This window comes from Bos indicus, chromosome 13 (genome assembly GCF_029378745.1).
Source record: "Bos indicus isolate NIAB-ARS_2022 breed Sahiwal x Tharparkar chromosome 13, NIAB-ARS_B.indTharparkar_mat_pri_1.0, whole genome shotgun sequence".
Classification (NCBI taxonomy): Eukaryota; Metazoa; Chordata; class Mammalia; order Artiodactyla; family Bovidae; genus Bos; species Bos indicus.
Window position 1 is genome coordinate 58,796,323 of NC_091772.1, and position 10,485 is coordinate 58,806,807.

Below are 10,485 nucleotides of genomic sequence, written 5' to 3' on the forward strand. Positions count from 1 at the left end.
AGCTGGCACATGAACACACTCAGGAAGGAACACACACACACACATATACGCACCCACCAGAATCTCCAGTGAGAAGGAAAACCCAGCCAAGCCAGCGGCTGGCCCCGTCTAAGCACAGCCCCCTGGATCCCTCCCAGGCCTACACACCACGAAAGGGGGGCGTCTTGGACACCGCACCAGGACACAGGGTGCGTGTGCCCAGTGGGTTCCTCGGCACTCCACCTGCCCCTCAGAAAGGTCAGCTACCACTGGCCTCCACGCACTCCATCTACAGGCTTCTGAAGAGGGCACAGGCTTGGCACGTTCTGTCCCCAGACTGGACATGCTTCTCTGTGCACAGGGCCTTTGCACCTGCTGCTCCCACTGCTGCCAGGCTCCTTCCCACAGCTCAATCACCTCCAAAGAGGCCTTCCCTGACCACCACCCCCTCACCTCCTGCCCACCGCTGGCCATACTTCCCTACAGCCTCAAACCACTTTGTCATCCACCTGTCTTCCTAAGGGCAGGGACATGGCCTGGACTGCTCGATCCCCAGCACCAGCCGAGAGCCAAGGGCCTTGTTGGCACTGGGTGGAAAAGGGGCTTCCTCCAGGGCCCCGCTGCTTTCTGGGCTGGGAGTCTCGGCCCTTGGAAGGCAGTGGAAGCAGCAGCCTGACCTGGAATGGCCACTAGGGCCGGCACAGCTTTGCTCAGCAACTCACAGCCATGAACCCTGGGGAGGCAAGAACCACAGGCTCCGTTCAAGTCTGACTCTGCACCTGTCAGCTTCAGTACTGTGCTGGGGGCTGGGACTGCCCCCTGTCCGCACCCCCAGGGACCTCAGCAGCACCAATGACCCCTCCTCCTCGAGCCTGAGGAAGGGCAAGAACATTCCACCCAGCCAGGACGGACAGAAGGCCCTCCCAGCCAGCCCCATGGAGGGCAGACCAGAGACCTGGGGGGAAAAGCAAACCAGCAAGCAGGACAGTTAGTGGGTCAGAACCTCAAAATCAGGTGACCCAACGCCTAGGCCAGGACCTGGACAAAACAAACTCACAAAACCCCAGACTGTGGGAAGTAGAGGGGGCTACAGCTGGCCAGTTCAAAAGGCCAGACCATCCTGGAGGGGCACATACTCAGGTTGAGCAGCCCCTGCTGAAAGGGCAATGGCAGAGATATCTGCCTGGACCCGCACACCCAGGGTGAGCGGTTCCCAGCCAGGAGTGACCCAGCTGTCTCAGGCCGATGGAGACAGGGGTGTAGGACTGAGAACCCCGAGTCTGATTTCGGCCACAGCTGCCCCAGCCCCTCGGCCCTCTCTGGCCTGTTTCCCTGTCTGTAAACCAAGGGTGGCACAGAGCACAACAGAGCCTCCCCTAGACCCCGGGGGCCAAGGTCTAGGGGTCTGATCGGCAAGGTCTGGGGACTCCTGGACGGGCAGGGGTGGAGGGGGCAGCTGAGGGAGCTGGCGCCAGGAGACAGACGGCCTCACACCCCACACTCAGAGCGAAACTCACAGCGCAAAGGGATGGGTTGCAGTCCTAAGCGCTTACTCTGTGAACGCACGGTCACCCTCGAAAATAAAAATAAAAAAGGCAAATGAGCCCATTTCACTTTTTCTGTTCTCTGGAGGTTTGGCCTGATGGGCTGGAGAAGTCAGCAGCTGCTGGGGTACAATTCAGGATTCTTAGGTCGGGGAGGGCCCCCAGGACTTCCCAGAGCGGGGCCTCCAGGCTCTCTGTCGCCACTGGATCAGAGCAGGTGCAATGCATCTCCTGTGGGGCAGTGCCAGGCCCTGGCTTGGCCTCATCACCAGAACCTGTCCAAGCCCAAACACCGGCTCTTCCCCTTAGATTGCAGCCTCCCCTCACTGCCAAGGCCAATTGAACCACCATGAGCTCAGGCCCAATGTTCTGGAATCCTCTTGGGACTCCCTTCTTTCGCACGTTCTTTAAATGTACTTCTTTAAATGTACACAGAATCCTACAACTCCACACCCCTGTGCTGTTCCAGGCGGCCACCATGCCCCCCGTGGCTCAGGCCCACCCGGCAGCCAGAGAGGCTCTAAAGATGCAAGTGACTCGGCTCTTACATGCTCAGGGCCCACGGTAGCCCCACATGACCCAGAGTAAAATCCAAACACCCCCACTGGACCACTAAGGCCCTACGTGAGCTGAGGCCACCCTGCTGGGTCCGTGACTCCCCTCAATCTCCCACTTCCTCCCACCGGTCATACCAGCCTCCCGTCAGCTGCTCCCTTCCCCCCAGGAGCACCAGTCACCACCTCTGCCAAAGAAAGTCCTGTAATCACAAGCAGGATCAGGGCTCCCTTCATCCCAAGCTGCCACAAACCGGCATACGTCCTTTGAACAAACTGAATGAATGACAGCAGGGCTTCCTCCCCACCCTCGACGTGAGAGGGGTCAGGAGAATGATCCAGGTGCCCCCCCAGCACTCTGCAGAGTGCTCGTCACATCCACGCAGCAGCCGGGGAAATGGAGACTTGAAGAGGAAAAGGTCATCACAAGAACAAAGGGTCACCCAGGCAAGTCATGGGGCTCCCAGGCTCCTCACATGGCCTCCTCCAGCTGCAGCATGAAGGGCCTGGCCCACCTGGGAGTTCCCCTTCCCACACTCCTACCCACCCATGGGGCCAGGATGCCCGTGTCAGCCTGAGCGTGGTCAGGCCTCTGCCCTGCAGCCCTCAGTACAGGGTCCCTCCTGCCAGGGCCAGCGCGGCTGGCGGGGAGCTCGCCCTTGGACGAGAACCCAAGAACCACCCGGAGGCCGGTGTCTGTTACAGCAGACGGCGACAAACAACAGGTGTGCACGGGCGCCCGCGGGGAGGGCCACGCGCCGGCCCACGCCTCGCTCCAGTGAGAGCCAAACAGGAAGCAACGGGGTGGGGAGGGGGAGGACCACCCCAGACACCCTGAAAGTAAAAACAAGCCATGTGATGCCACACGGGGAGGGTACAGGCTTCCTCTCTGCCCTCCTGCAAAGCCTCCATTCTGACCTCACTTCCTGCCACACCTCCAAGGTGCTGGCCCCCCACCCCCTGCCCCCCGCCCAGGTGCTGACCCCTATTCTAGGCACTGCAACTACCCCTGGCTTTATTTATGTCATATCATGAGATAACAAGGCTCTGCAGGTATAGTACAGGAGGCCCCCTGCAGTGTCCCCAGTGGTGATGTTTCATAACACAACATGCCACCAAGCCCAGGAGTCCATAGCAGGCATGCTGCTCTTAGCTGGCTCCAGGCCTTGCTCTGATTTCACCATCTGGGGGTGGCACAGGGTGCAAGTCTATGACTGTCATACTTGCAGATCACCCTCCCTACCCTTACATCACGACACAGGCCTGTCCTGCCCCCACGAGGCCCCCTGCCAGCCAGCTGCTCTGCCCAGCTGCACCCATCACATGTGCAGACGGATTTCTAATGGTCTGGCATCCCTGCCAGAAAGTGAGACAGAGAACCAACCACGTCTTTCAAAGTATCCAGCAGGTGTTTAATAAATACTTAACGAACAAAGCATTCTGGGAACAGCTCATTCCCTTCTGCCCAGTCCCGTGTGCTCCATGCTTTTGAGAAACAGACATCATCCTGTCACCCTGTGGCCCCCCATCCCGTTCTGGGGACCCAGGCACTCCACTCAGACCCCCTGGCTGGGCAGGTACCCACGACCTGATGACAACAAGGGCAGCGGGTCTCAACCTGGGCACTGGGGACCATCACAGAGACAGAGCAGGGGCCCGGAAACCTTCAGCCAAATGGAGTGTGCAGGTGCCGAGGGAGGAGATCCTGGGCCCTGGTCAGTTCTGGGGGTTCTGGCTCTGACTTGTCTGAGAGCTGGCCAGACAGCGGTGCTGGGGCCTCGGGGAAGGAGAGAGGGTGTTGGAGCCCCCAACTCAGGCTCCAGTGCCTATGCCATGCACGTTCAGCTCTGGCAAGTTTCCCCACACCCAGCACCTGCACAGGTGGAAGGGGCAACAGACTGTGGCCAAGCCGCTGTGAGATGAGTCACTGTGCGCCTGTCTTTCCGTGGGCCAGGCCCTCACTGCGCGGCTCTGCACACAGGCACGGGCCCATCTCCCCTCAGCCCTGCAAGGTGGCACTGACACAGTCCCCACCCTGCAGAAGGGGAGAAGGGGGTGGGCCTGACCCCGAGCCTGGTCAGGCTCCCGGGGCCTCGCTCTGGCACGAAGCCTGCCTGACACCCAATGGCCACCAGACCCTGTCCTGTCATCTGGGCCCGAGGGCTTGGCTTGCCCCCAGCACTGAGTGGGGCTCATGGCGGACAGGTATGAAGCCCACAGTGAGGTCCCCTTAAGAAGTTGGGGCGGGGGGAGATAAACCTAGACAAACAGGTAACCCTTCAAAAATACCCCAAGGAGAGGCTCCCAGTGTAGTTGGGCCCAGGACACACCTTAGCTCCTACCGGCCTCAGGCCCAGCCTGAACAGACAGCTGGCTGTCAGACAGCCCTGACACCAGCCAAGAAGCCCCTTCCGAGCCAGACCCAACACTCTGCCTAGACCCGTGCCTGTAGGCTGCTGACTGTCCCACCCAGTGGGACGCTCGGCAGGGTGGTCTCTGGCTGTAGTTGTCTCCCCCTGGGACTGGCCACTTGCCACCTCCCAAAGAAGTCTTCTCCAGACCCAAGCCTCAGCCGTCATGAATGTGACAGAAATGTCCCACTCAAGATAGACCCTGAAAGACCCTGTTCTTGAAGAAAAGATAAACCAGGGAGGAGGAACCCAAGCAGAAAACAGAATGTCAAAGTCCTTTGGCAAATCTTCCCACATCGACGTTTATGACCCGGCCAGGCGAGGATTCCGCAGTGGCTGAGCCTGGGAGTGGGGGTCTGGGGTCTTTGGAGCTGCCCCGGGCACAGGAGTGGGGCTGGAAAGCCTGGGGAAAGTTCCGCTGGGCAGGAGAGGGGTTAACGGGTTCGCAAACCCTGGGCTGCCCAGGCCTCCCTGCCAGCCTGGAGCTGACACAACTGACCGCTGAGTCAGGCCCGACCGGGCTCCCGGGCCCGATTGTTTGTAAAGACAAAAGGGACGCTGACGGCCTAAGTCTCCAGCCAGGCGGGCAGGCGCTGGGAAGAGACAGCTGACTCTGAAAGCCTGGCCGAGGCCCCCCTGCCCCTGGGTCTCAGCGCGGCCTGGTGGGAGGTGACAATCCACCAGCTGCTGGAAAACGCAGAGCTGGACTGTCCCTCCGACTCCTTGTCCCTGTTTGTCGACTGTCCTTCCACCCCTCAGCAACCAACAAATAGAGCCTCTGCGTCGTCATGGGTCTTAAATGGCTGGCCAGCAGATTCAGTTACAAAACATTGTCGCCGGCACTCAGGAGCACGTGGCAGTGAAATCAGAGTGACCCCTGACCACCCTCCCGTGGGCGGCGCTCTGAGGACCATGGGGGAAACCGTCTGGGCACCCTGCCCACCTCCCACCCCAGAGAGCAGGGGCTGAGAGCACGGGGCCAGAGCCAGCTTGTGGAGGTTCAAGTCCCCTCACTTCAGCCCGTTAGCTGTTTTTAACCTCTCTTTGCCTGTTTCCCCACCTACGAGGGAGGGATGATGTCCGTCCCAACCTCAGAGAAGTGCCACGAGGGTGTGGGGCACCTCGCCCCCTGAGCCAGCACGGCCTTGTGTGCTTATTATTCCCATTTTCCAGATGAGGGAACGGAAGGCTCAGGAAGAGGTGACATCACTTATCAAGGAGGACCCCACTGGTAAAGTGACAAAGCCAGGATCTGAACCCAGGTCCGCAGGCTCCAGTCCCAAATATCAGGACTCTGAGACTCAGTCCCAGAAGCAGCTGTAATGGGTCACAACAGAGCCCAGGCCCAAGCAAAAAGCCACAGAGGCATTTTAAGCAGAGGAGAGCTGCGTGTGCTCAAGGCTCACACTTGGATCTCAGTGCTAGCCCCTGTCCCAGCCCCTGCCCCAGGAAACAGAACCAGGACTGTGAAAAGTGAGGAACGCCCTCCCCGTGTGGCCTGAACCCAAACAGGAAGAACTTGGGTGACAGCAGGAAGATGGGGGTGTCCCCAAACACCTTCAAAGACGCCTACAGACACAGATGAAGCAGATCCCAGGGTGGGAAGGAAACCAGAGCCCCCTGCTCCCGGCGGCCCTCCAGGCTTCCTCCCAGGAGGACACACAAGGCACTGGGCTCACACACGGTCTCTGACCCACAAGCGGGGGGGGCCCTGGACAGCCAGAGACTGCCTGTCAGGGCCAGGAGCCTCGAATCATGGCCAACCTGCCCAGGCCGCCCGAGTCCAGCTCCCAACCTGCTCCAAAGCCTGGTCCACACCACCCCAGCGAGCCAGGTGAGCAATCAAATCAAGCCTCTGGGGCAGATACACACACACATATTTGCAACTTTCAACACAAAACACAGGGCCTGGAATCTGATCACTGATAAGCTTAAGAAGTTCTACCATCTTAAAAGGGGCTCCCTGTTCTATAAATGGCCCCCCAACACAAACCCCTCATCGTAATCAGCACATTCCCAACACCAGGGCACAGAGCCGACATCAATCATGGGGCTGAGAAGTCGGCCAGTACGGCAGGCTCCTTTGTGCATCTAAAGTTTGTGTCCTTTCCCAAGCAGCTGCCAGGCCTTATTAGATGCTTTAAAAAAAAAAAAAAAAGGCCCTTTTCGGGTGGAGGAGGGTGGGACACGCTACTCCAAAGCACCTTAGACAAAAGGCCCACAGGCTGGCCCACTTGGGCGGAGACATCTGGCCCTAATCCCAGCTCACCTGCTGCAGCTTCACAAACACCAGACCGGTTGGCAGTGACCTGCTGCCACCATCTGTTGGGCACTGGAGCAGGTCAGAGAGGCGCCCTCAGAAGAGCCTGGCCCCGTTCCTGGTCGGCAAACACTTCCAGCATGCTCACCTACCTGCCTGGCCTCCACCCACAGAACTCAGAGGTGCTATCACTACCCCATTTTACAGGTGAGGAACCCAAGGCACACAACCAATAAGGGGAAGCCAGGACCTGAATTCAAGCCCACAGGCTCCAGAGTGCATGTTCCCCATCTCTCTTCAGTGTGGCCTTTGCCGGGGCAGAGAAATGCAATCTGCCTTCTCTCCCTTCTCCCAGCTGAATCCCTCCCACTCCCACAACACGATCACGCTTCTGAAAGACTGGAGCAAGTGACGGGTCTCAGACAGAGAAAGGGAGCTGCAGACAGTGCCACCAGTGCCGGGGGGTCAGCGGTCCTGGGGTGAGAGGCTCCCTCAGACCGAGGGCCACCTGCACGGGGAGACCCAGGAAGCCCACGGCGCCCTGGCCTAGTCTCCAAGAGCTGTGCGCCCCCCAGCCCCAGCCAGCCGCGTCCACTCACCCGTAAGTCCGCTGGATCAAAGTAGGGGGCACCTGTTGCACGCCGATGGCAAAGCCTAAAATGAGAGACCAGTTAGGGAGGGGCCCAGCCTCACCCAGGGAAGACCCCCACAGCCCTCCACCTCTAATCCAAAAGGGTAAACAGCTTCCTCTCCCCTCCCGGGCACCTCTACCTGAACCCCAGAACTCCCAGCCAAAGGGGGCCCATGGAGCTGAGGGGCAGCAGCCACTGGGCTTGCGCCCTCCGGAGCTCCAGCTCTGGGACCCACTTCCTCCCTCCGGTGAGGACAGCTGACAAGTGGGTGACCTGCCCTCCTTGCCGACCTGCCCTCCTTGCCCTGTCCCACCGGCACACGCAGCCGGAGGAAGGGGTTCAACTTCCGAGCTGGGGGATGACTGCCCTGTGACGGCTCTCTTGGAGCACATGACAGCCAACTGCTACTCCTGGTGCAGGGCGGGGGGGGGGGGGGCCTCCTCCACCCCACAGATACCGAGGCTGAATATAGCAACCAGAAGCACAGCGAAGGAAAGCACGCACTCTCACCCGTCTGGAGGCTGCGCGGCTTGGCACCCAGATAGGCCAAGTTCACGTTTGCCTTGCGACCATCGATGTTGGGGTTAGGGTCTTTGCAAGCCCTCTCTGCGGCTGCCCGGTCGGCCATGGTCACCTGGAGGAGCACAGAGGCATCAGGGGCTTCACCGGAAGGCGAGGGAAGCAGAGTGGGCTCTAGAGCCCAGGCACCCCGGCATTTACTTCCCCTGACCCCAGGTGCCCGCTACCCAAGGCATCCGCCCAGCCCCGTCCAGCCTAAGCCCCCTAACCCCAAAGCCGCCCCTGGACCCCAGCTCCTCCTTCCGAGTTCAAGTGCTAAGAAACGCGGCCTTGAAGGGCAAAAACAATGCCCGGGGACGACAGCGAAACCCGAAGGGAGGGAGGGGTCCTGGCTTGGCCTACCCGGCCCGTGGGGACCACCAGTTTCCTCACGGGAGGGGTTTGGGGACACCCTAGTTAGAAAAGGAGTAAGAGAAGTGTCTTCAGGCCAACTCGGACTTAGGTTGTTTGGGATGTCTGTGGGAGTCGGTGGAAAATAATACACGAGTTGTTCAAAGGCTCCTAGCCCCAGGGTTAAGCCCTGTTCCTCGCTCGCTTGTTGCTCCAGGAAGTGCCGAAAAGTAGCCGGCTGTCCCCAAAACCTCTCCACAAACTTAGAAGAGTCCTAATTGAACACAGCGGCTCTCCCTTTTAAGCCGGCGTGGCGTGGGGGCAGGGAGACGGGGGCAGGACCGGCTGCAGCCCGAGAAGGGTCAGCAGGTGCCGAGCCGGCGGGAGGCGCCCGGGACTGGCGTGCGCCCGCCGCTTGACTCAGCGCCCCGGCCAAGATAAGTGCGGGGCGGGCGCTCCCGGCCGCGGGGCCACTTACGAAGCCGTATCCGCGAGACTTGCCCGTCTGGCGGTCGGTGATGACCACGGCCTCCTCGATGTCCCCGAAGCCCTCGAAGTACTTCCTGAGCGAGGCGTCGGTGGTATGGTAGGGCAGGCCGCCCACGAAAATCTTGGTGAACGTGGTGTCCTTCTGCGAGCCGTGCATGGCGCCGGGGGCGGCCGGGGGCCGCGAGAAGCCCGCGCTCGGGGCGCACGGCGCGGGCTGCAGCAGCATGGGGGGCGCCCCGCCGCCTACGGACCCGGGCCGCGTGGGGCTGCGCTCATTGGGGACGGTGGGGGTGCGAGCGGGGCAGCAGGGGCGCCGGTCTAGCCGCCGGGCCCGTCCACGCGCGGGCCGCTCCCGCCGTACGCTCCTCGCTGCGTTGCGCTGCTCTCCAGCCGGCGTTGCGAGCACTCTGCGCCTCAGCGCCTGCCCCTCGGGCTTTGTAGTCGGCCCCGCCCCCGGCCCGCCCAGGCCCCGCCCTACAACACCGACCCCGCCTCCAGCCTCAGCCCCGCCCCGCCCCGGGCGCGCGAGGAGCGCCGGGAAGCGTAGTCCAGGCCCCACCCCACCGCGCCGCACGTGCGGTGGGGAAGCTCTTGGAGCAAGGGGCGCACTTGCGGCGGGGGCACATCCGGGTTTTCTAGGGCACCTGTTCCGTGCTCGCTGGGTTCCGGGCTCCTCTCCTCGTGGAAAGCAGTCTAGCGAATCAGATGTACACGATTCAGATCGTGTTTAGTGAGTCGGCGTTTCTCCCAGTGCTACCTCCAGTACAACACATATTGAAGGTGAAATGATTTTTGTCTTTACGCAGAGGTGCTAAGTAGCTTCAGTAGTGTCCCACTCTTTGTGACCACCACGGACTATGCCCTGCCAGGTTCCTCTGTCCTTGGAATTCTCTAGGCAAGAATACTGGACCATGCCCTCCTCCAGGAGATCTTTCCAATCCACAGACTGAACCCTCATCTGTTATGTCTTCTGCACTGGCAGGCAGGTTCCTTACCACTAGAGCCACCTGGGAAGCCCCGTTTGTCGAGAGTGTATGTGGGTATGCGTGTGTGTGTGGTCTATATACATGAAAATAATTAGTTCGAGGAATTTTAGAGTGTGGTATGTGATCTATATACACGAATATAATTCATTCGAGGAATATTTATTAGGGTGTGGGGAATGCAGAAATGCACAGAACACACTCTAGCCCCACCAAGCCGCTATGAACAAGACAAATAAACGGGTTCAGTTCAGTTCAGCCGCTCAGTCGTGTCCAACTCTTTGCAACCCCATCGACTGCAGCATGCCAGGCCTCCCTGTCCATCACCAACTCCTGGAGCTTGCTCAAACTCATGTCCCTCGAGTCAGTGATGCCCTCCAACCATCTCCTCTGTTGTCCCCTCCTCCTCCTGCCTTCAATTTTTCCAAGCATCAGGGTCTTTTCCAATGAGTCACTTCTTTGCATCAGATAGCCAAAGTATTGGAGTTTCAGCTTCAGCATCAGTCCTCCCAAGGAATATTCAGGACTGATTTCCTTTAGGCTTGATTGGTTCGATCTCCTTGCAGCCCAAGGGACTCTCAAGAGTCTTCTCCAACACCACAGTTCAAAAGCATCAATTCTTTGGCACTCAGCTTTCTTTATAGTCCAACTCTCTCCCATCCATATGTGACTACTGGAAAAACTATAGCTTTGACTAGACGGGCCTTTGTCGGCAAAGTAATAT

At 59.8% G+C, this 10,485-nt stretch overlaps 1 protein-coding gene across 10 annotated transcripts in view; it reads right to left on the reverse strand.

The window, feature by feature from the left end:
• Window positions 1–9,194, reverse strand: part of RBM38 (RNA binding motif protein 38) — a 79,035-nt gene extending 69,841 nt beyond the window's left edge. For 2 of the 10 annotated variants that reach the window (XR_011570155.1, XM_070801408.1), the window contains exons 1-3: window positions 8,768–9,194; window positions 7,885–8,014; window positions 7,348–7,402 (exon numbers count right to left, since the gene is read on the reverse strand). Coding sequence is in view for 7 of the 10 variants with exons in the window: in XM_070801408.1 (XP_070657509.1) it covers window positions 7,348–7,402; window positions 7,885–8,014; window positions 8,768–9,004 (422 nt within the window). In the remaining 3 variants the exon portion in view is untranslated. Of the gene's footprint in view, window positions 1–7,347; window positions 7,403–7,519; window positions 7,788–7,884; window positions 8,015–8,767 lie in introns of those variants that run through there. The other 8 variants (XR_011570157.1, XM_070801410.1, XM_070801409.1 and 5 more) reach the window with 6 other exon arrangements.
• Window positions 9,195–10,485: the final 1,291 nt, after the last annotated feature.